Source organism: Somniosus microcephalus, chromosome 10 (assembly GCF_052327205.1).
Source record: "Somniosus microcephalus isolate GS21.2 chromosome 10, FLI_Smic_1.0, whole genome shotgun sequence".
Lineage (NCBI taxonomy): Eukaryota > Metazoa > Chordata > Chondrichthyes > Squaliformes > Somniosidae > Somniosus > Somniosus microcephalus.
The window spans coordinates 175,531,993-175,558,106 of NC_140996.1; the positions used below are offsets into that span (position 1 = coordinate 175,531,993).

Below are 26,114 nucleotides of genomic sequence, written 5' to 3' on the forward strand. Positions count from 1 at the left end.
GGTCACAAGGGAGTGCAGGACAGTGGTTCAAAGTGACTCTCCTCCAGATTCTATGTCTTTCCCCCATGAGGGGCTGCAAGACCCTCCGTTGTTGAGTATATTCAAGACTGAGATCAATAGATTTTTGGACACTATGGGAATCAAGAGATGTGGGGTTCAGGCGGGAAAGTGGAGTGGAGGTCGAAGATCAGCCATGATCTTATTGAATGGCTACTCCCACTACTATTTCTTATGTTCTTATGTTCACAGTGATTTCCCTCAGTACCACACCTAGAATTTAAAACTGAACAAGGGAAGAGATCAATAGCAAAATACTGCAGATGTTGGAAATCCGAAATAACAACAGAAAATGCTGGAAAAACTCAGCAAGTCAGGCAACATCCGTGGAGAGAAATTTGAGTTGACGTTTCGGGTTTGACCCTTCTTCAAAACTGGAGAGAAAAGGAACTAGATCGAAGGCAGGGCTGCGATCGGACAAAAGAATAAAAGAACCAAAAGAAGTAAAAGAGATTAGAAGCTAGACGAGATGGTAATAAACTGAAAGTAATGAAGATGAACAAGGTTGAAGAGCCAAACGGAGATCCCGTCGCAGAGAAGAGCAGAACTTCTTCAAAGAGATCATTTGTCCAGAACTCGAACTCTGCATCATAACAAGCAAAGTTCCTAATACACACCAGACCACATCAAAAACTGTCAGTCTTAGTGAGAGTCACCAGAATGGTGGGTGTGAGAACTGTTAATTTCACACTAGTGTAGTAGGGGGTTTTCTCCTGAGGTTGGAGAAGACAAGCAGGCTTTTTGGAATACTATGTCTGACTGGGGAGTGTCCAATATTTCATTTCCCCAGTCCCAATATCCCTCTCCTTAACACGCATAAAAATTCATCAAAAATATTTGTATTTTTATATTTAAAATAAAAGATAGGAAAAATGCAAAGTTGCTCTATGGGTATGAGTTACCAGACAAGGCTGGCTACATTAACTCGTGTTCACACCATCAAGTCTGGGCATGGTTAATACGCAGAATCAATATGCCAACCCCCAGGACCTGGTCGGCACTGGCACCCCCGCCCGGGCAAATCACTCTCTTGTCGCCCGTCTCGGCCCAAAACAGCAAAATAAATGAACTGCCAGCAAGTGTGGCATTCCAGTGAACACTCCCGTTAATTTCATTCAAACTCAACCAACCAGAGATCTTACTGAGTTTGGACCGTATCCCGAACACGCCCACCCACCCCGCAAAGAAACACACCCGCTGGTCGATTTCAGTTTATGAAACTGATGAGAAGTCCCATTTGAAGAGGTTTTAAAGGAGCTAGCTGTGTGTGCATGAGCCTGACTGGGTGTCAGGGCCGTGTCCTTACCTCGCTCCCAGTCGGTTCTCCATCTCTCTTCCCTCTGCTCTGCCGCTAGGAGCCTGGGCGACTCATGGATTCGATGGGCTGCAACTCCACCCGGAAAAAGCCGGCAGCCTCCGCCATCCAGAAGAACCGTTATGTCCCAAACTTTTCGCTGATCCTCTCCTTTCAAAGTTCCAACCAAACTTTGCTCGTGTGAACCATTTCCCGTTTCCGACCGTGCTCCACTTTCTTTTACAAACTTCTGCCCAACCGCAAGCACTTTTGCGTTTGTTTCCCCCGCTTTCAACTCAATTTCCTCGGCTCTTTGTTTTTTTAAAAGAAAACTTTTTTTTGCTCGCTTGCGCCCGATCTTCGTGCCCCGCACTGATCCATGTCCCTGCAAGAGAATAAAAAGGCAATCATTCGGAGTCAGGGGTCAGTCACTTCGTCCTCCAGTCATGGGCACATCTCATCTGAGTGTGTGTGTTACTAATTATAAATTGCTCCGATTCGACTCCAGCGGAGAAAGTATTGCTCAGCGCTTGTGCTTTGCATGCTGGTAACTGTAGTCCACCCCTGCCCGTTTAAAAAGCACTGCAGGTCACATCCCGTGGGCCCAATTTGCCACTAGTTCAGTTTGATAGCTGCTCCCCGTCTGTTCTCATTAACGTGAGATAATTCAAAATTCCAGTTTCCAAGATTGTGTTGCAATATACACTGAAATATTTTCTGAAAAAGGTGTATCAATTTGTGGAGCACTGTCTTCAATGCTGACATAGATGGGAACCTCCCTCTGACCCAGAAAGTCCGCCAGGGTCAGCAGCAGAGGTTCCCAGTGGAGGCATCTCTACCCTGGGGGCTGAGATATGCTCCCTCATGGATTTTCAGGGCCACAGAGTAGAAACAAAAACCTAACAAAAATGCCCCCACCGTTTTAAGGGGGCACAACTAATGGAAAACTTAAACAAAAGGAAAAGGAAAATTGTGAGTATGGAGTTTAGTCTCAGCGGGAGTCTCAGCCAAGTTAGGAGTGGTTCAGTCACTAAGTTGTTAAAAGCAATGCAGTTTAGTATGACAGGGACAGCTGATGCCTGTGATGTGATGGGAGAGGCCTTGAATGCTTCATGTGTCCAGGATAACTGCAGGAGCAGGAACTGTCTTCAACTGTTTGCATTCAAAGTTTCTAAGTTTGAAGAGCAGCTGGCAATACTCTGCCGCATACAGGAAGCTGAAAAATCCCTGGAAAACACATTCTAAGAGGTGGTCAGTCCACATACAGACAATTTAGTGAGGAATGGTGAGAAACTTTCAAATGTTGGTGTTGAGAGAGATTTGGGTGCCCTCGTGCAAGAAACACAGAAAGCTAGCATGCAGGTACAGCAAGCAATAAGGAAGGCAAATGGCATTTGGCCTTTATTGCAAGGGGGTTCACTAGATTGATTCCTGGGATGGAAGGGCTGTCCTATGATGAGAGATTGCGTAGAATGGGCCTATACTCTTTGGAGTTTAGAAGAATGAGAAGTGATCTCATTGAAACATACAAGATTCTGAGGGGGATTGACAGGGTAGATGCTGAGAGGTTGTTTCCCCTGGCTGGAGTGTCTAGAACTAGGGGGCATAGTCTCAGGATAAGGGGTCGGCCATTTAAGGCTGAGATGGAGGAGGAATTTCTTCACTCAGAGGGTTGTGAATCTTTGGAATTCTCTGCCCCAGAGGGCTGTGGATGCTGAGTCTTTGAATATATTCAAGGCGGAGATCGATAGATTTTTGGACTCTAAGGGAATCAAGGGATATGGAGATCAGGCGGGAAAGTGGAGATGAGGTAGAAGATCAGCCATGATCTTATTACATGGCGGAGCAGGCTTGAGGGGCCGTATGGCCTACTCCTGCTCTTATTTCTTATGTTCTTATGTTGGGAAGTGAGTGACCATCTATTAGTGTATGAAGAGGAGACAGGAGACAGTACAGGGATCCTTGAGAATGTGGAGTTGACAAACAGGTACTCCTGACAATGACAAAAATTCAGAGGAGGGCAGCAACATTTCCATTTGCTCTTTTTGCCAAAGGTCTTCCAGTATCCTGTTAGTTTGTATATGTTTCTATTCCTTCATTTTCAACAACTGAGCATCACATCTTTTATATTGGGGACGGGGAATAGTGGATCCCAAAAGCTTTCCTCAGTGGAGATGGGGAGAGGGGCTCAATATCTGCTTTGTTGGATATGTGAGGGTTCTGCTGAATGTAGGGGGGGTTCCACTATTTCAGCTCAGTGGAATTGGTGGTGGTCCTCGATGCCTGATAAGTCGTGTCAGAAGATGGGTACCTCACCTCTGCTTGGCTGGGGCGGGATATTGAATGCAATGTCTATTCAATGAGATTGGGTGAATAGCATCCAATTTCTGCATGAAGTGGGGGGGGGGGGGGGGCGGGGTGGTGGCGGGGGAGGAGGTTGCCAGCTATCTCTGCTGTATAAGGTGGGGTGAGGTTTTGGCTGCTATCTCTGCTCAGTAGGAGGGGAGCGGTGTTGGAGGTGATGTTGGAAGAGTTTGGCCAGGAGAAGTGGGGTCCATAGATTGGCATCTGGTTTTTGATAATTGGTGTTGGGGGGCGGGGTAGGTTAAGACTGACTATGGCCCAGAATTTGCGGTGGGTAATAACAGCGAACGAACAGCATTCGCTGTTATTGCCTCTTTGAAACTGACCGCAACTTCAGGATTTAACACATGCGCATCCCAACACGGAAATCAGGCAGTTGCGGTCTGTCATTCATAGCTAGCAGTGTAATCAGGGAAATCAGTGAAACAGATGAAAACCTGGACTTTTCTGTGGTAATATCGCTGTTAAGTACCCCATTAAAGGTTAGACTTTGTTGGATTAGGTGTAACTGGGGTGTTAACAACATATTGACTGCTAAACAAATGTTATGGCCCTAACAAACGAATTCTAATTTTGTGGAGTGTCAAATAGCTCCATTTTAATAAAAATTACAATTTTTAAGAAACATTTAAAGCCCCAATTTTTGTTTTGCTCTCTGTAACATTTTTAAAAAGTCAGAATAAAAGCACTTCTTCACTTCCTGCTTCCCTGGCTGTGAGAATTCTGCATTGTGATTGGCTGCTTAGTCAGCTTGTTGACGTCACAGCAGCTCGCGCTATGGAATTCCCACTAAACTTCACTGATCTCAATTGCATGTCGGAAATGCCGAACGTCTCACCATAGAGATCGCGAGATCTTTGTGGGAAGCTTTCTTTATGGGTCAGCGGCGAATGCTTTTGCTTCGCCGCGGACTGCAAATTATGGGCCTATATCTTTACTTGGTGGTCGGATGTAACTTTCGCTGCATTTGCTGATCAGACAGTAGGTGGTTTGGCTGCTATCTCTGATCACGGGGGGTAAGTGGGTGTGGGGGGGGGGGGCACTACATCTGAGCGTTGGCATTGGGACATTGGTGCTGGTTCTCGGCTCAGTGGGTGGGGGTGGTATCTGTGCTTACTGTTGGGGGGTCGAAAGTTAGACACTATCCAGCTAATTAGGGGGAATGGGTGTTTGGTAGCCGTTATCTTTGATCTGTTGTGGTGGGGTGTGGAATTGTTGCCTAATCAGTTACGTTGCAAAAAAAAAAGACCTCTGATCACAGCTCTGTGGAATAGGGGGTGTTGATCGCAAAGTGTGCTGAATGGTTCTGGAAGAATGGTGGCGATTCTCTCCTGGCTTGAATGGGCGAGAATTGGAAGGCCGTTTTTTCCACTACAAGGGGTGTGGGGAATCATCAATGTTTTATGGCTTGTGTGTGGGGTGGCAGGTTGTTGTGTTCTCATTCGGTGGCAACTGAGGTGAGCTGCTGATGGTTTATCAGCTTCCCTGTGCTCAGGTACGATAGCATAGTGGTTATGTTACTGAACTAGTAATCCGGGGCCTGGACAAATGATCCAGGGAACATAAATTCAATCCCAGCATGTCAGTTTGAGAATCTGAATTCAGTTTTTAAAAATCTGGAAATAAAAAGCTGGCAAATCCAACTGGTTCACCAATGTTCTTTAGGGAGGGAAACCTGACATTGTTACAACAGTGACAGTCACTTCAAAAGTACTTCATTGACTGTAAAGCACTTTGGCACATCCCAAGCTCGTGAAAAGCAAGTCTTTCTTTCTTTTATATGTTACTCCAGTCCCACACCAACGTAGTTGACTCTTAACGGCCTCTGAAATATCCTAGCCATTTAATTGTTTCAAACTCAAACTGTTAGAAAGGAAAATGAACAAAACCAGACAACCACTCAGCTGTAACCTGGACAAGATTATGCTCAACTCAGTCGTCCTTGCAAAGTCCTCTTCACTAACATCAGAGGACTGCTGCCAACATTGGAAGAGCTAGCCCACAGACTAGTCAAGCAAGAGCTTGACATAATCATACTCACAGAATCATAATCAGCCAACGTCCCAGACTCCTCCATCAACATACAAAAAGAAAATACTGCAGATGCTGGAAATCTGAAATAAAAACAGAAAATGCTGGAGAAACTCAGCAGGTCAGACAGCATCTGTGAAGAGAGAAACAGAGTTAACGTTTCAGGTCGATGACCTTTCGTCAGATGCTGCCTGACCTGCTGAGTTTCTCCAGCATTTTCTATCCTCCATCAACATCCCTGATGTGTGGGCTCAGTGGTATACAATCAGGGAGGAAATAGGAGAAAAAAGAGAGAAGGACATGGAGGGAACCTTGGAGGAGGTTTGGCTTGGTAAGCTTGGGGAAGGGGATGGATGCGACAGAGGCAGCTGAATGGATGGTCTCAATCTTAGTGACAAAGAAGTCCATGAGCTCCTGGCACTTGTTGTTAGAGTGGAGGGAGGAGGATGCTGGGGAGAGGGATTTAAGGAGATGGTTGCCTACAAACACTGCCAAAAACATTCTTGGCATAACTGCTTGCAAAAAACCTCAAAACGATTTGTAACTTGCATCATTCTATTTTAGGGCACTACAGTGTACTTCCATTGCGTGGTAATTTTTAAATTAAAACATAAGATGTATAGAGCATATATTTGCCTAACCAGCAAATAATGTTAATGTTAAAAAATCTCATTGACACAAGCTATGTGCAAATATTGCAAAAATTATATTTACTGTGAAGTTAACTAGATTTACATTACATTGAATATACATACAAATTTGTAATTTAACAATGGCAAGACACTTGAATCGTTAAGGAGAAAAGTCCTGTCTGAAAGGGTGGCAAATTGAATTTCTACTGATTCTCTGTGATCATTAATTAAAATTTATCTTTAACTTGAATTTTTTTCAGTCAAAAATTATGAATTTGGCACAGATCACATCAAATGAGCTACTTGAAGTTGAATACAATACACAGCATACCTGCCTGATCTATTGTTGTGGTACAAAGTCCAGAAAATGGGCAATAAGGTTCCACTGTGAGCTGGTGCTCAATGCACTGTTTCATGTAGTACAAGAATTGGGAATTTCCCAAGTGATTCCACATGTAGTGAGTTTCCAGTCTCAGTTACACTGTAAGGGGAAGAACTGAATAAAAACTCAAATTCCCAATCGAGAGAAAGGGAAAATTGGCAGGCAAGTCATCTGGGCTGTAATGGTGCACTCCTAACACCCAAATCAAAAGTGGTGTTAGCTATCTGCTCGTCATCTTCGTCGAGGTGGCGCAGAGGAAGAGACATTAAAAACAAGGCAAATTCAACAAAAATGAAAAATATGCTTAAGTCTTAACATTTTAAAGACTTTAAATATTTATTTCAAAACTTATGTTTTTAAAATAGTCAAAAAACAAGTTAGATATATATAGTGTTTTTAATATAGAACCATTTCCCAAGGCTCTCGCAGAGGCTTAAGGAAAACACTTCCTAATCAACCCCATTGTACAGTGTTCCTCGGTCATGCATAAAATGCTAACACACAATCCTGATCTAGGGATAAAATAATCCTTGCTTTTCTGTTTTTAAAACCAGCACATGAAATACATTTATCAGCTGCCAAAAACATCAGCACACTTTAGAAATCTAGTTGCTCCTGTATAAAAGATTTTTTGTGGTGTTTTGTATTGTCTTTGTTTTATTGATTTGTTGAATGAATAATTAAGTGAACAGTGGTACAAAAATGTGCTGATTATATTCATTTCATCTGGAGTTTATAGACATTCTGATCAAAATACACAGTATTGGCTGCTGATTGTGCCAAGAACAGTGAAGATTACTTGTATTGTGCTGTATGTTCTTGTATTGGCTACACAAATGAAACATTTCCAGCATTCTCTTTAATTTGCTTTGTCCTCTAACCATATTCAAGGTAGCTAATAAAATGTAGCAATGTAAAATACAGGATTAGATCAGAGCTTAAATGGGAACCACTGGTACAGACAGATGCACTCAGAATGTTGATTTTGAATTTTCAATCAATCGTCGTCAATTTGAATTAATAACACAAGTTTCATGTTTTCCATCAACTTATATCTATAATAACATATGTACTGCCTATCAAGAAATCGCAAAGCATTGATAAACTATCAGGTGTGAACATACTTGAATTTTTACAAGGCCAGTACTTGTTACAATACCTGGATTTGCTTCATGTCAGAATAACCTCTAATGTGACGCCATCCTCACACTCCCAATATAAAAGAAAGACTTGAAAGATTTGCATTTATATAGTGCCTTTCATGACCTCAGGACGTCCCAAAGTGCTTTACAGCCAATGAAGTACATTTTGAAGTGTAGTCACTGTTGTAATGTAAGAAATATACATCTATCTCAGGTTATTTTTGTTTAACTCACCTGTCATCTTTATTGATATAGGTGTTGGTACTTTGAAAGCCAGAACAACAACAATTTGTATTTATATAGCACCTTTAACATAGTACAACGTCCCAAGGCACGTCGCAGGAGTGTTATAAAACTAAATTTGACACCAAGCCACATAAGGAGAAATTAAGGCAGGTGACCAAAAGCTTGGCCAAAGAGGTAGGTTTTAAGGAGCGTCTTAAAGGAGGAAAGAGAGGTAGAGAGGCGGAGAAGTTTAGGGAGGGAATTCCAGAGCTTAGGCCTTGGCAGCCGAAGACACAGCCACCTATGGCTGACTGATTAAAATCAGGGATGGTCAAGAGGGAAGAATTAGAGGAGCACAGATATCTCGGGGGGTTGTGGGGCTGGAGGAGATTACAGAGATATGGAGGGGCGAGGCCATGGAGGGATTTGAAAACAAGGATGTGAATTTTAAAATCAAGGCGTTGCTTAACTGGGAGCCAATGCAGGTCAGCGAGCACAGGGGAGTTGGGTGAGCAGGACTTGGTGCGAGTTAGGGCCCCAACAACATTCCGGCTATTGTGCTGAAGACTTGTGCTCCAGAACTAGCCGCGCCTCTAGCCAAACTGTTCCAGTACAGCTACAACACTGTCATCTACCGGACAATGTGGAAAACTGCCCAGGTATGTCCTGTCCACAAAAAGCAGGACAAATCCAATCCGACCAATTACTGCCCCATCAGTCTACTCTCAATCATCAGCAAAGTGATGGAAGGTGTCATCGACAGTGCTATCAAGCGGCACTTACTCACCAATAACATGCTCAGTGATGCACAGTTTGGGATCCGCCAAGACCACTCGGCTCCCGACCTCATTACAGCCTTAGTCCAAACATGGACAAAGGAGCTGAATTCCCGAGGTGAGGCGAGAGTGACTGCCCTTGACATCAAAGCAGCATTTGACCGAGTGTGGCATCAAGGAGCCCTAGTAAATCTGAAGTCAATGAGAATCTGGGGGAAAACTCTCCACTGGCTGGAGTCATACCTAGCACAAAGGAAGATGGTTGTGGTGGTTGAAGGTCAGTCATCACAGCCCCAGGACATTGCTGCAGGAGTTCCTCAGGGCAGTGTCCTAGGCCCAACCATCTTCAGCTGCTTCATCAATGACCTTCCCTCCAACATAAGGTCAGAAATGGGGATGTTTGCTGCTGACTGCACAGTGTTCAGTGCCATTCACAACTCCTCAGATAATGAAGCATTCCACACCCGCATGTAACAAGACCTCAACAACGTTCAGGCTTGGGCTGATAAGTGGCAGGTAACATTTGCGCCACAGAAGTGCCAGGCAATGACTATCTCCAACAAGCGAGAGGCTAACCACCGTCCCTTGACATTCAATCAAATCAAATCAACTTTTATTGTCATTGTTAGTGCACAAGTGCAGTACAACGAAATGTAGGCTTGCGGCTCCTGAGAGTGTACATTTGGATTAAGACATTTAAACATTCAACATACATTTGGCTTGCAGTATATTAGCATAAATATGACCATAATAAAGTGCATTGGCAGATGTGCAGGCTTTAGTGTTTATTTGTGGAGTTCAGTAGGATGACAGCCCTGGGAAAGAAGCTGTTCCTAAATCTGGTCGTACGGGTGCGAATGCATCTGTAGCGTCTCCCAGATGGTAGGAGGGCGAACAGACTGTGGCTGGGGTGGGTAGGGTCTTTGATGATGGACCGTGACCTCCGTAGACTTAGTTTCTGATATATGTGCTCTATGGTCGGTAGCCGGGTGCCGGTAATGCGTTGGGCAGTTTTGACTACCCGCTGCAGGGCTTTCCGGTCATAGGAGCTACAGCTGCCATACCATACCGTGATACAGTTTGTCAGGATGCTCTCTATAGTGCAGCGGTAAAAGTTAGAGAGGATCAGGGGTGACAGATTACATCCCTTCAGCCTCCTCAAGAAATATAGGCGCTGCTGGGCCTTCTTCACCAGAGAGGAGGTGTTGAGGGACCAGGAGAGGTCTTCCGTGATGTGGACTCCGAGGAACTTAAAGCTGTCCACCCTTTCCACCACAGCCCCATTGATGTGGATGGGGGTGTGACTTCCGCCTTTGGACTTCCTGAAGTCCACAGTTATTTCTTTTGTTTTCTTGGTGTTAAGGGCCAGGTTGTTGTCGGCGCACCACTTCACGAGATGCTGGACCTCCTCCCTGTAGGCTGACTCATCGTTGTTGGTGATCTGGCCTACTACCGTGGTGTCATCTGCAAACTTGATGATGGTGTCGGAACCATTAACAGCCACACAGTCGTGGGTGAAGAGGGAGTAGAGGAGGTGATGGCATTACCATCACCAAATCCCCCACCATTAACATCCTGGGGGTCACCATTGACCAGAAACTTAACTGGACCAGCTACATAAATAATGTGGCAACAAGAGCAGGTCAGAGGCTAGGTATTCTGCAGAGAGTGTCTCACCTCCTGACTCCCCAAAGCCTTTCCACCATCTACAAGGCACAAGTAAGGAGTGTGGTGGAATACCCTCCACTTGCCTGGATGAGTGCAGCTCCAACAACACTCAAGAAACTAGACACCATCTAGGACAAACCAGCCCGCTTGATTGGCAACCCATCCACCACCTTAAACATTCACTCCCTCCACCACCGGCGTACCGTGGCTACAGTGTGTACCATCTACAAGACGCACTGCAGCAACTTGCCAAGGCTTCTTTGGCAGCACCTCCCAAACCCGCGACCTCTACCACCTAGGACAAGGGCAGCAGGCGCATGGGAACTCCACCACCTCCAAGTTCCCCTCCAAGTCACACACCATCCTGACTTAGAAGTATATCACTGATCCTTCATCGTCGCTGGGTCAAAATCCTGGAACTCCTTACCTAACAGAACTGTGGGCGTACCTTCACCACACGGACTACAGCGGTTCAAGAAGGTGGTTCACCACCACCTTCTCAAGGGCAATTAGGGATGGGCAATAAATACTGGCCTTGCCAGCGATGCCCACATCCCATAAAAATGAATTTTAAAAAAAGGACACGGGCAGCAGAGTTTTGGATGACCACAAGTTTATGGAGGGTAGAACTAGGGAGGCCGGCCAGGAGTGTTGGAATAGTCAAGTCTAGAGGTAACAAAGGCAAGGATAAGGGTTTCAGCAGCAGATAAGCTGAGGCAAGGGCGATGATGGGTGATGTTACATCATTCTCTGTTTGAAATTAGTATTTACTGTAATTCATTCCTTTTATGTTTTTTTCCCTCTTAACTTTTGTTTCTGTGATTATGAGAAGCAGTGACTTGTGGAAATTGTATCAAAATATGTCATGGTATCACATGTGCACGCTCTCTCTCTTTGTGATGAAAATGCTGAATGGCTCTTTTCCCTCTCTAAAGAACGAAAGGTTTGCCAACCACATTTTCATGAAGGCAATACCACTTTCATAGACTTCTGAAGGAAAATGTTTCCGATAGCTGAGAGGGTAAAGTCATCACCAATGATAATAGCGAACCATACAGGTCAGAATAATTCAGATTTGACCCCTGATCTGTGCGGAGTTAGCTGATTCGCAACCAAGACAGCATTAGGGGCTCTACAATTGACCTCAGCATCACTGGCCTGGGAGGAAAGAGATCAGCCAGATTTCCCATTCCTTATCACTGTACAATGACTCCTACGGGAAAGGGAGCCAAGCGGACATGGTTTGAGATTAGCCTCGATGGCCTCTGTGGTTGAATGTTGATTTTATTTTGCTGGTGCTCACTGTATAGGATCATAAATGAAGAATAGTCACTTGGGTGAGATATTGGAGGGCTGCAGGTGCCTGTGGTACCAGAAATCATTAAGGTGGGGAACGTTGTAACTGGAGGAGGAACAATTTCCACTTTTTGTGCTTCATGTCAACCAATCACTTCCAGATCAGGTAGAGCACAGGTTAACTAAAAAGTGAAGCGCACTGCACTCTACTCCAACCTCAAAAGAACACCACACCAGTGTATTAAGTGCATTCAATTTCCAACCCAAGCCATACTCATGCCTGTCTGAACTGATAACTTATATTGAATTATGGACAGTTTACATGGACTGGTTTGTCCGAATGGCCTGTTTCTGTGCTGTATATTCTATGTATAACTTATGGTGCCTAGGCACAGGATTGAAACCACCCAAAATATATTTTTAGGACTCTTACAGCCAAAAGAGTGGAGACTATCATTTTCAGTCTGCATTAAATTTGAACCTCTTTCCCTTAGACAGAATCTATTATTCTAACCCATTGCACCACCCAATTCACCAGCTTTAGCCAATGCAGACATTAGGGCTCCACTGTTCAAAGGTTGGTCTCACATGCAGACAGTTATGCAGCATCCTCCGCAATTGTTTCACAATCATTTTTAGTGCCTTTGTTCTGATTTCTGAAGGAATGCCATTGTGCTTGACTTTTAAACTAACTGCACAATAATGGTGAGATAAGCACATGATCACTACCACCAAGGACTTTGAAAATATAGCCACAGCTGCATACTCTATAGTTTATCAGCCATGGACATAACTTTGTTTTACAGAAAAATAGCCATGGGCCTGTTTTCAGGATCATATAGACTCATTTCTACTCATTCAAAAAAACGTTGTAGCACATTAACGCTTTTCATGTTGAGCTAACAAAATGTCAATTAGGAAAGGCTGTAGGATGCCAGCTATATGAAATGAATCGTGTGTTGGAATGCCCCCACCCCCAGCCCAATACAGTCTGGCACAATTGATCTGTGCAAACCTATGTGCTAAACCTCTAAGGATACCACATAGTATTCTAGAGCTGGAAATTTCCTCAGCGTTTTTTAAAATTTATTTTATGGGATGTGGTCATCGCTGGCAAGGCCAGCATTTATTGCCCAGCCCTAATTTCCCTTGAGAAGGTGGTGGTGAGCCGCCTTCTAGAACCGCTGCAGTCCGTGTGGTGAAGGTACTCCCACAGTGCTGTTAGGTAGGGAGTTCCAGGATTTTGACACAGCGACAATGAAGGATCGGCAATATACTTCTAAGTCAGGATGGTGTGTGACTTGGAGAGGAACTTGGAGGTGGCAGTGTTCCCATGCGCCTACTGCCCTTGTCCTTCTAGGTGGAAGAGGTCGCGGGTTTGGGAGGTGCTGCTAAGAAGCCTTGGTGAGTTGCTGCAGTGCATCTTGTAGATGGTACACACTGCAGCCACGGTACGCCGGTGGTGGAGGGAGTGAATGTTTAAGGTGGTGAATGGGGTGCCAATCAAGCAGACTGCTTTGTCTTGGATGGTGTTGAGCTTCTTGAGTGTTGCTGGAGCTGCACTCATCCAGGCAAGTGGAGAGTATTGCATCACACTCCTGACTTGTGCCTTGTAGATGGTGGAAAGGCTTTGGGGAGTCAGGAGGTGAGACACTCTCCGCAGAATACCCAGCCTCTGACCTGCTCCTGTTGCCACAGTATTTATGTGGCTGGTCCAGTTAAGTTTCTGGTCAATGGTGACCCCCAGTATGTTGATGGTGGGGGATTCGGCGATGGTAATGCCGTTGACTGTCAAGGGAAGGTGGTTAGTCTCTCGCTTGTTGGAGATAGTCATTGCCTGGCACTTCTGTGGCGCAAATGTTACCTGCCACTTATCAGCCCAAGCCTGAACGTCGTCCAGGTCTTGTTGCATGCAGGCATGGACTGCTTCAATATCTGAGGAGTTGTGAATGGTGCTGAACACTGTGCAGTCATCAGCAAACATCCCCATTTCTGACCTTATGTTGAAGGGAAGGTCATTGATGAAGCAGCTGAAGATGGTTGGGCCTAGGACACTGCCCTGAGGAACTCCTGCAGCAATATCCGTTGCTCCCGCTCCGCCATTGTAACTTCATTTGTGCGTAAATGGGGTTCCCACTGCACTTCTGGAAAAGTTACAGTGCCGGAGCAGGAGCATCTCCGAGGAAATTCCCAGCCTAGGCGGTGCAAAAGGGTACAGTGGTGTTCTTCTACCTCCGAGTTCTAGGTTTAAATCCAGCCAAGTCTGATGGGACGGAAGTCCCAACTCTCAGCTAGCTGTGAAATATATTTGGAAAGTCTCATTAATTTCAATGAGTTGAAAATGGAACAAGTTCTATCACGAGCGGGCAATGGCCGTTCTGCCAGATTACTGCCTATGCGGTGAAGTTGAAAATTACCCCATAGTCTTCTGATTTAGTGCTACCCTACCACTGAGCCAAATTGACACTTTTTAGTAATAACAACTATAGTTTCTTGAGTATTTATTTTCAAAAAAGAATGAACTTGCATTCATATAATGGCTTTTATGACCTCAGGATGTCCCAAAGCATTTCACAGCCAATGAAGTACTTTTGAAGTATGGTCACTGTTGTAAATGTAGGAAAACGTGGCAGCTAATCTTCACACAGCAAGGTCCCATAAGCAATGAGGGATAAATGTTGTCCAGGACACTCAGGGAACTCCCCTGCTCTTCTTTGAATAGTGCCAAAGGATCTGTCTGTGAGGGCAGATCTGTTCGATTAATATCTCATCTGAATATTCTCCATCCTCCTCCAATGCGTCTACGCCATCGTCCAGCTGGGTGGGACTGCACTCGCCTGGTTCCATTCTTATCGATCTAATTGTAACCAGAGAATCACCTGCAATGGCTTCTCTTCCAGCTCCCGCATCGTTACCTCTGGTGTCCCCCAAGGATCTATCCTTGGCCCCTCCTATTTCTCATCTACATGCTGCCCCTCGGCGACATCATCCAAAAACACAGTGCCAGTTTCCACATGTATGCTGATGAAACCCAGCTCTACCTCACTACCACTTCTCCCAACCCCTCCACAGTCTCTAAATTGTCAGACTGCTTGTCAGACATCCAGTACTGGATGAGCAGAAAATTCCTCCTACTAAATATTGGGAAGACCGAAGCTATTATCTTTGGTCCCTGTCACAAACTCCGTTCCCTCCCTCCGAATCCATCCCTCTCCCTAGCATCTGTACGAGGTTGAACCAGACTGTTTGCAAACTTGGTGTCATATTTGACCCTGAAATGAGCTTCCGACCACACATCCGCGCCAAAACTAAGACCGCCCATTTCCACCTCCGTAACATTGGCAGGCTACGCCCCTGCCTCAGTTCATCTGCTGCTGAAATCCTCATCCATGCCTTTCTTACCTCTAGACATGGCTATTCCAACACACTCCTGGCTGACCTCCCACCTTATACCCTACGTAAACTTGAGGTCATCCAAAACTCAGCCGCCCGTGTCCTAACTCGCACCAAGTCCCGTTCACCCATCACACCTGTGCTCGCTGACCTACATTGGCTCCCGGTTAAGCAGCGCCTCGATTTTAAAATGCTCAACCTTGTTTTCAAATCTCTCCATGGCCTCGCCCCTCCCCATCTCTAATCTTCTCCAGCCCTATAATCCGCCGGGATCTCTGCGCTCCACCAATTCTGGTCTCTTGAACATCCCCGATTTTAATCGCTCCACCATTGGCGGCCGTGCCTTCTGTAGCCTAGGCCAAACTCTGGAATTCCCTCCCTAAACCTCTCCACCTCTCTTTTCTCCTTTAAGACACTCCTTAAAACCTACCTCTTTGACCAAGCTTTTGGTCATCTGCCCTAACATCTCCTTATATGGCTCGGTGTCAAATTTTGTTTTTTGTTAACGCTCCTGTGAAGCACCTTGGGATGTTTTATTATGTTAAGGGCGCTATATAAATGCAAGTTGTTGTTGTTGATCTGGTTACATGTTTTAATACATCAGCAAAATAAAATGGCCACTACAACAACACAGATAAATTGCGGTTACAGACTGCCAATGAAGACCTTTGCTGTGAGTAACCAAATAACCAAAAAGTAGCAAAAGGTATGTTATAATGACCAAAGCCAAGAGCCGTTCTTTCATACTCGGGATCATCTCTGTGACCCAAGGACCAACAGTATACCAGTTAATTATACATTTTAACTTGTGTACAAACTACTGCACCTTTCCTGTCAAAAAACTTAAGATTAGTATATCCTGTGTCTTATGATGCTATCTGCCTCTATTGGCTGGATTTTCTCAATGGAGACGAGTTGGAGGCGGGACTGCTGCTCTCCAGGTCAATGTCCTGCCTCCATCATCTTCTGGCCAAGCAGCATGATTTTCCCCTGATTGACCTTGTTAAGCCCACCCTGCGGGCTCAGCAGGTCAATCAGGGGGGAAGTCACTGACAGAGCACGTCAACGTCGGAGGATCCAACAGCCAGTCTGTGAAATCGACAAAGATGATGTCGGGCCTCCGATCCAGGGTGGATGAAGGCTGTAGGCAGAAAACAAGTGAACATTTAACACTTAACACTCACCTTCCATACTTACCACTGCACACTTGCACCCATCACTCACCTCTACATCTTACTTTCAGGTGCCTCCGACCCCCGCAGACCTCCTTCACATCTCCTCCAACCCAATGGGGTTGACAGGCAGCTAAAAGGATTTAATCCCTTTCCCGCCTCCAGGAGACAGGACCTGAAGCAGCACATCTTCCCGCCTCCTGGCAAAAGGGCACGGAGGCTGGATGGGGGCGGGTTTGCCATCCGCCCCCACTTTCTGCTACTTTACCGGCTGTCCCGCCTCCATGCCCGCCTCCTCAGGGCTAAGAAAATCCAGCCCTATGTGTTTCCCAAATTCTATTTAAATTCCTCAGTATTAGCAGGCTAAGGAAGAATTACCCTGATGGTTCAATGTACCTTTTTGTGCAATACTGAATGATACTGATGAAGTAGCTGCCAGGTTCGTATCCTCTCGTCACGCTTAACTGGCTGATACAGTCAAGGCGACAGCAGCTGAGGGGGAAGGTTGTGACTGGTCTCAGTGGGCGGGTGGGGAGTGGGAAATCCGCCAGAGTTCCAATTTGTACCATTATCTGGTGACTCTTGCTGAAAAGTGTGCATCGATGGACATCAAATGAAGATATGACTGGCTCTGATGTCTTCATTAGAAATTTTCAGGTTTTGTGCTACGTATTCTCTCAGATACTGCATCACCAGTAAGCAGATTTTGCGTCCCCTATGATCCGGCGTGCAGCTTTACTGCCCAGTGTCTAGTTGGACAATATCAGACTAGGGGGCACAACATTTACCCCTTGTTATGTGTACTGGCTACCGTGATCGCGCATGAGCCGCAACAGGCATTATCCAAATCTTGACAGGTGGACTGAAGAACACTCTAGCGAGACGAGACAGGACTGTAAACCAACAAACTGGTTTATGTTGTATACGTGAATGAATAGAATACAGTTCACAGTGAGAGCCATCAATTTCCTTTGTTCCACATTAAATAGTAAAAATACAGCTCAACAGACACCCGAGGTAAAAGACTTTCAAGCTAGCTAAATCCATTGAAATGCAGAAAATTAGACCTCGTAGATGTCAGAGGAAAGAAAAAGCTCATGTTTGCAAAAGGATTCAGTGTACAAATGGTTAAGAGTGGTGTGTAGCAATGATGTAATTGCTGAGTAGCCTAGTCCCACAGGAGAACTGCACTATGCTGTGCAGTAGATACATTACTGCTGCCTGAGGTCATTGGTGAACACATAAATTAATTAGACATGTATGCAGCTAAAGTGCAGTTTTTGCAATGAGCAGCCATTGTGTACACCAGAGCTCTGACTATAAATGTAGCCATGGATTGTGTTACTGAATCCTCAACAATCCTGTCAATAACCTCCATCATTAGGACACAGTAATCTCGTTGATAACAGTAAGGAAGAATAAACCACCGTGCAGTCAATTACCAAAATACAAAAAAAAAGTATGATCCAAAATCTATGCAGTGCCTCTGAAAATAAATACAACAAAGGAAATTACATTTTTAAAAATTGTTGGCCTTGTATTTTATGGCTTTATTTTAACATACAAGTGTTTGTACACAACAGCTCCCTCTGTCCCCCTCTCTCGTGCTCTCTCTCTCTCTCAATCGCCATGCTCCACTTAAGACCAGGCAGTTTCATTTCTTTTGCTAATGCACTAGGTAGCGCAGTTGTGTGGAATTATTTTTTTTCACTATTTTAACGGAATCAGATTAACAACAGTGTTGAAAAAGTTTTAAATGTATTTTACGCAAATCTATTAGCCAGTACCCAAAGAATTAAACACCAACGGAAAATAAGTAACATGAAAAAACCTTTATGCTTATCAAAAGCAATTTTCCATCACAATGGGATTGAAATTATGTAGGGGGCATTAAGTGGCATAATTGCTGGGATGTGCCTCTACCAAACGTCATAGGGACAGGAGAAGGGGCCATGAGGAATAGGCCTTTGGCTGGTTATGGCAGATCTGGGGAACCCCAAACTGAAGAGGCAGGAAATGCTGTTTGAAGTTTGTTGGTATGGGGAGGGGGCAGAAGAGATGGGGACACCCAACCCCACCCAACGGAAGAGGAAACCATCTGTGTCCCTGTGCCAAGGAGCCACTTGGAATACTTGAAAAAAATCCCTCCCCTCCCCTATCTTCGGTGGTCCTACTTCAACCAACTGTCAGAAAAGAGCGCCTGCTGAGACTGGGTGCCAACTGAGGGCCGGGATGCAAGAACTCCCAACTTTGCGAGTTCCTGCCTCGATTACATCAATGCCCTTGTCAGGGCAGCAGAACTCCACCGCCACAAGGCCTATTGGGAGCTTCAGTGCAAGGCCAGGACGTAGCATATCTAGACCCTGGCCCAGCTTATGGCCGTTCCAGTGGACTAAAATTCAATTAAGCGAAGTGGGCAACAGTAAATGAATAAGTTCATAGAATAGCAGGCATATCAACCAATCAATAAATGATCAGAGCAGTGGGCATCATTGAATTAAAACCCGCTCCTATCCTTGTCATTGCTGCTTCCTGTGTCTGTGGCCACTTCCTCCATTTTCACTGCCAGTTTACTTTTCAGATCAGTATGTGCAATTATCATGTATTTGCTGACTATAAAGGCAAGTTAAAAAAAACTAAAGACTCTTTATCATAAAAAAGAGTCATTTAGTTTGCTACGGTACTTAAGCAGTTGAAATATATATTTTTATTGTGTAATAAGTGCAAGTCCTCCCAAACATTCTCTGTAATTTAATGATTCCATAATGGATTGGTCATTAGTTAGAACGATTGCAAGAAGGAAAGCTCCCAGAGAAAAGGAGGGGTGCAGCTAAATTGGGGGGATGGGGATGATTTTGGGAGTATAATTTTGTGGTGAATGAGAGGACACAGGCATCAGGGGTCATAGTGAAGTCAAAGGTCAGGAATGGGCCACAGTGGAGTCAGAGGTCACGGTTGGATCAAGGATCATGGGGTTAAGGTTTGTAATGTGCAGGATACAAGCCTGAAAAGTGCAGATGATGATATGGGGACCTGAAAACTGGCTAGTAGGTCCTTGGTGCCCCATTTTAAATTGTGTTTCAAACACTAGAGCATGGAAAAGATGTCTAAAAATTGGGGAAATTAGCTGTCGGTTTTCAGAGACTTCAGAGATTTTGAAAACTGCTCCACAGCACCAGTGGCCAGAGTAAGCAACTACATTGCGACAGGTGACACACCTCATTAATATCATTCCAAATTAACACAGTGCATTGCGAATGTATCTTCTGTGATTTTGGCTCCAGACAGAAATGGGCCCCAACCCAGAATCCATTATTGAGTATGCCATTGCACTGAAATAGCACCCAAGAAATTCAGTAAAAATTAGTAATTTTGGAGCTACAATGCGTTATCAGTGCCACTGATTTACAGTGGTATTCTAGTATTTTTGCCAGTATTTTGAGATTGAACTCTGGAATTTTGATAATTTTTCTGTTTAAACTGTAAACCCTGAATATTATTATTATTGCTGTTACAGGTTCTCAATATATGCACTCAATTTTATCTCGTCTTTTTTTAAGCCTATGATGCACTGCAAAATGATACAACAACTTGTATTTATATGGCGCATTTAACGTAGTAAAACGTCCCAAGGCGCTTCACAGGAGTATTATAAGACAAAAAATTTGACACTGAGCCACATAAGGAGGTGACCAAAAGCTTGGTCAGAGGGGTAGGTTTTAAGGAGCGTCTTAAAAGGAGGAAAGAGAGGTAGAGAGGCGGAGAGGTTTAGGCAGGGAATTCCAGAGCTTAGGGCCTGGGCAACAGAAGGCACGGCCACCAATGGTTGAGCGATTATAATCAGGGATGCTCAAGAGGGCAGAAATAGAGGAGCGCAGATATCTCAGAGGGTTGTGGAGCTGAAGGAGATTACAGAGATAGGGAGGGGCGAGGCCAGGGATGGATTTGAAAACAAGGATGAGAATTTTGAAATCGAGGTGCTGCTTAACCAGGAGCCAATGTAGGTCAGCGAGCACAGGGGTAATGGGCGAACGGGACTTGGTGCGAGTTAGGGCATGGGCAACCGAGTTTTGGATCACCTCAATGTTGGGTAGAATGTGGGAGGCCAGTCAGGAATGCGTTAGAATAATCAAGTCTAGAGGTATGGATGAGGGTTTCAGCAGCGGATGAGCTAAGGCAGGGGCGTAGCCTGGTGATGTTACGGAGGTGGAAATAGGCGGTCTTAGTTATGCTGCGGATATGTGGTGCACACCATGTACTGGGCTGGAGGTAGATACCTAGGCCTAGAAATTCAGTATCGCCACGTTTGGGGCGCTGCTAAATTTAGCGACCAGCGCAACATTGCGCCACCTTCGCCGAAATTGAGTTGCATCGCCCCAAGAGGTTGCTGCTGCGCTAAAGCAGGCGGTGCACAACTATCATAAGGCGCTAAGCCGGCGAGCCAAAATGCTAACACCGAGGGCGGGCGCAGCGCAGGTGCAGCGAGTTGCTGCTTGAAGGCAGACATGCTGGCGCCGGTCAGCTCTTAAAGGGGGAGGCTCGATTTGTTTGGCTGCCACGCCCTGCACACTGCAGCCCTGAAGCAAGGCCTGACCATTGCTGCTTCAACAGTTCAACGCCCAGGACAATGGAGCAGGCTAGGGAGCGAGCGCAACGCTTCAGCGAGGGTGCCCTGAAGCTAATGGTTGGCGCAGGCGACCTGTCCTCTTCCCTGACGGTGGGAGGAGGCCGCTGCCCAGCGAGTATCAAAAAGCCTGCAGGGAGGTGGCAAACAGGGTGACCACCAACAGCATGGTTGCCAGGACTCCAGTGCAATGCAGAAAAAAGTTTCAACGACCTCACTCGGGTTGTCAGGGCGAGTACCCTTTCCACTATCCTCTTCATCCCTGCATGTGCACCTCAGTTTCTGGCCAAAGGGACCTGAAAGCCCCAATGCCCAGCCCTCATCCAACAGCTATGGGACTCTCATGAAAATCACTTGCACATTCAGCACTTTACACACTGTCAGGGTTATTCCACCATGGGAGGTAGTGCAAGCAAGATGAGGGCTTGGCACTGTCAGGGCTATTCCACCATGGGAGGCAGTGCAGGCAAGATCAGGGCTTGGCACTGTCAGGGCTATTCCACCATGGGAGGCAGTGCAGGCAAGATCAGGGCTTGACACTGTCAGGGCTATTCCACCATGGGAGGTAGTGCAGGCAAGATCAGGGCTTGACACTGTACTTAGAGGCCGTCCTTTCTCTTGCAGGGCAAGCTGGCCCACAATCGCAGGCAGCAGCTACGGACCGGGGGAGGCCGTCCTGACCTGAAAGAGTTCAGCGACCTGGAGCAGCGAGTGGAGCGCATTATGGCAGGCCGGCTGATTGGCCCCATCGCCAGTGGAGATGCCGACCCTGTTCTGGACAGCAATGGTAAGGTCATCACCTTTTTGACCTCTCTCTTTCCACTTGTGCCTCACACCAGCATCCTTTGCCACTATCGAACCAATGCAGTGCATAGCAGCACTCATGCCTCCCTCGCTACCGCCCTGTCCTCACTTAAAGCAACTCTTGTGCCTCCCTGCTTTCAGATGCTGATTCGCCAGGTGAGGAGGCGGGCCCTCAAGCTGCCACTGAGTGATTCTGAATTCGAGGAGGAGGAAGAGGAAGCTGGCCCATCAGTGCCACCCTCAGCCGAGGCAGCCCATGGCCATGATGGGGACACGTCTTCCCTGGAGGGGAGCAGGGGGGAAGGGTCTGAGGAGAGTGAAGCTCTGGGGCCCAGCGGGCTGCAGCAACGTGGGAGGGGTGGGGAAGCTCAGCGGCCTTCTCCCCAGAGGGACAGTGCTGCCTCCAGTCCTGCTACGGTAAGCGCAGAGGAGGTGCGGCTCCTTGGTGAAATGGGCGCCCAGGCTGATCGCAGGCACACTGAGCTCATGGCTGCAGAGGCAAGGATGCCTGACTCCATAGAGTCACTGGCAAGGAGTGTTCAGGAATTCGGGGCAGCACAGGCCAGGAGTCTGCAGGACTTCGCGGCAGCACAGGCTAGGAGTCAGCAGGACTTCGCTGCATCACAGGCGGCTTCCAGCCAAGTGTTCAGTCATGCCGTGCATTCACTGGCTGGTCTGATGCAGACACAGATCAGGGCCACACGCGCACTAACTGCTGCCACCCTCGCTGGATCGGCCAGGCATCGCCGGGGCCCTCGTCGCGCCGCAGCAGCCCAGCAGTCTGTTTCAGCAGATTGCTGCACATGCTGCAGTGCTGGCCCATGCGAGTGCCAGTGTATCAGCCGACCAGGGAGTGCCTGTGCTCTGTCAGGTTGGCAGCATTCCTGCAGCCAACACTGTCACTCCTCCACTGCAGCTGCCACCACCCGTAGGACAGACTGCTGCCGCCCAAGCAGAGTTGGAGCAGTCAGCAGCTGGGCCCTCCAGGCCCAGAGCTGGTCCAGGCCGTCCCCCAAGGGCATCTGCCATCTCACCATCTGACCCTCAGCAGCCTTCCCCCAGCCTTGCTGCAGCCACTGGGGTCCCATTGAGGAGGAGCTGCAGGGCAGGAAGGGGCCATTCGCGGAAGCGAGGCGGATCACCCTCGCAGGGGAAAAAGTAGAAGGTGTGGCCAAATGTTGTGTTTATATATGAAGGCCGAGAATGTTTTCTTTACATATGAGGGCCGGGAATGTTGTGTTTGTTTTTTATATGAGGGCCGAGAATGTTGTGTGAGTTTTTTATATGAGGGCCGAGAATGTTGTGTGAGTTTTTTATATGAGGGCCGAGAATGTTGCGTTTGTTTTTTATATGAGGGCCGAGGATCATGGTCATTTTTCTTTAACTGTTTTTTTCATTTCTCAAGGTTGTGAGAGCCAGTTATGTCTCTGGCTGTTTTTTGGGGGGTTTATCTGAATTAGTTTGTCATGCGGGAAGGGCACAGAGTTTGCACAATAAAAAATGTTCTTTATTCACATTGTCCATGTTTGCACTTTGAACTATTTGTTGCTTTGACCGGCTAAGGGTTTGCGGAGCGGCTCCATTCTGTTCTTTCATTGGCACAAGCCATTCCCTGAGAGGGGGCCTAGAACCGAGTTGCAATAAGCCGTCGACGGACGGCCCTTGCACTTTGTGCCTCCCGCCTGTCTTGGTGCTCCTCCTCCTCCTCCTCTGGTGGTCCTCCAATGTCTGCTGGCAGTGGCTGAGTCCTGAGGATAGCCAAGTTGTGCAGCATGCAGCACGCTACAACCAAATGGGAGACTCGCTCAGGCGAGTACTGTAGGGCTCCTCCAGAATGGTCCAGACAGCGGAACCATTGCTTCAGCATGCCGATTGTGTGCTCAATGATGTTCCTGGTAGCTTGATGGCTGTCATTGTATCGCTCTTCAGCAGGGGTGCTGGGCGCACGGAGCGGGGTCATCAGCCAGGTGCAAAGGATAGCCCTTGTCCCCAAGAAGCCATCCTCCTGGGTGAGCCAGGGCTTCGAAAATGTCTGCCACAGAAGTCTGGCGCAGGATGAAGGCATCGTGGCTGCTGCCTGGAAAGCGGGCATTGACAGCTAGTACGAGCTGCCTGTGGTCACACACCAACTGGACATTGAGCGAATGGTAGCCCTTCCAGTTGCGGTAATCCTCGGCATTCTCTAGAGGTGCCCGCAAAGCCACATGCGTGCAGTCAATGGCGCCCTGAACCATGGGGAAGCCCGCTATTCTTCCAAATCCCATTGCACGCTCTTGCTGCTTGTCCAGAGTCATGGGGAAGGAGATGTACTGACGTCTCCTTCTGAAAAGGGCATTGGTCACCTGGCGGATGCAGCAATGTACCGCAAACTGGGAGATGTTGGCAATGTCCCCAGTAGCGGATTGGAAGGAGCCGGTGGCGTAGAAGTTGAGAGCCACCGTCACCTTCACTGCCACCGACAGAGACGTCCTGCTCCTCAGCTGTGGCTGCAGATCTCTGCGAAGCAGGTGGCAGATCTCAGTGACCACCTCCCTTCTGAATCGCAGCCTCCGAACACACTGCTCCTCAGACATGTTCAGATATGAGAACTGCTGGCGGTATACCCTGGGTGGGTAAGGCCTCCTGTGCCGACGCCTGTTGGCCCTTCTCCGTCTGGCCATGACTGGCACTCTCTCACGGCATCTCTGAGCCCTTTGAATGCAATACAGAAAGCCAACGTTTCCACCCATTGCAGCCCCCATTATATGTGGCAGCTCAAGGCTATGGCACTGAAAGTTAAATCCAAGGGCAAAGCTCTGGCCTGAAGCCAGAAGTACCTGTGCGAGTGCTGAGTCAAAGCAGAAAGCTCTCTCCCTTTGTCTCTCTCCAAATATCTGTCTCTCACACAGGATTGCCACAAAATGGCTGCCACATAATGCAGGAGGAGTCCCCTTTAAATAGCACCCCCCGCGCCCCGCAGCGACTGGGAACCGTTCCCCTCTACCAGTTGCTGGGGGCACCAGGCGCACAGAAGGGGGGCGCCACTGAAGTTCCGGATTGGGGCGCACCAAGGGCGTTGCACCATGAAATGACGTCAGGATCTGCGCGCGCAGCTGAGCGGGCGCTGCGGTTTTGCACCGCCGCTAAATCTTGAGTGACGTTTGCGTGAGGCGCAGATCGCGCCGCGCCCGGGCGCTAGCCGCTTAGCGCCCCACTTCTCCTCCTCCCAAGGCGCTAGCGGCTGGTGCTAACAACTGAATTTCTAGGCCCTAGCATTTAGCAGCATTGGGAGAGAGGGAAGAGGGGCCATGGAGTTCAGCGGCACTAGGGAAGTCTTGGCATTTCACAGTATTAGGAGAGGGGTGAGCACTGGGGTTTGGAAGAACTGATGTCGGGGTCCTCAACTTTGGTAACATTACAGAAAGGGTCAATAATAGTTTTCACATAAAATGATTTTTCTCATAAAGGTTCCAAAATTCCCTCGCCTGTTTTTCCTAACCCCCTCAATTGCTTCATTAGAGTGTTTTAATTCTAAAAGTATAAACAAAACAAACTTGTCCATAATAGCCTTTATATCCTTTTGAAAAATTTACCCGAAAATCTTTCAGAATTCAATTTTAGTTTGCTTTTTGTTCGGGCAAAAGCTCAGGAATAATTTTGCAGCAAGAGGAAAGATACTAAACAAAATAAAATATTCTATTAACATAAATATTTTATTGTCTTAACCCACCCACAAATTTTAAAATATCTATTTATAAAGCATTTTTTATTAACAAAATGAGGCACCGATGATTACTTTCTCTATCTCCTGGCTATCTATCTTTGACTTACATTGTCTCTGAACTAAAAATTGAGCAATTGATTACAACTGTGAAAATTTACCTGAAAAATTAATTCTGCAGCTTGTTTTTAAAGCATTTGGAACATCTCAAACTCCTCGGTGCAAGGAATGGGTGCATATCAGCTTCTGTCAGGTCATTTAGTTTCTAGGGATCTACATAGAATCATGTAGTGCCTGGTCTTATAAAACTTAGAGACCAGTACCATCAGTGATGGCTATGGGCTCTGGCATGGCCGTATAATTCCCAGATCTAACATCTCCTGCACGTCCCCTTTATATCCTCTCATGCTGTGTGACATAGGGTGGGCATATTGGCAGATCAAACTTCAGCTGCCTGTGTTTACCTCATGCACAAACCGCTTTGCAGAGACTGGCTTGCTCGAGAACAGTGATTTGCTGTTTCCATGTGGGAGATATCGGAGCTGCTAGAGTAA

The 26,114-nt window shown here is 46.7% G+C and overlaps 1 protein-coding gene across 2 annotated transcripts in view; it reads right to left on the reverse strand.

Moving 5' to 3' along the window:
* sacs (sacsin molecular chaperone) overlaps nt 1–26,114 on the reverse strand; it is a 159,717-nt gene that overhangs the window by 126,981 nt on the left and 6,622 nt on the right. For both annotated transcript variants that reach the window (XM_085999194.1, XM_085999195.1), the window contains exon 2: nt 1,364–1,736. In XM_085999194.1, coding sequence (XP_085855320.1) covers nt 1,364–1,386 — 23 coding nt within the window. In that variant the 5' untranslated portion in view covers nt 1,387–1,736. The remainder of the gene's footprint in view (nt 1–1,363; nt 1,737–26,114) is intronic.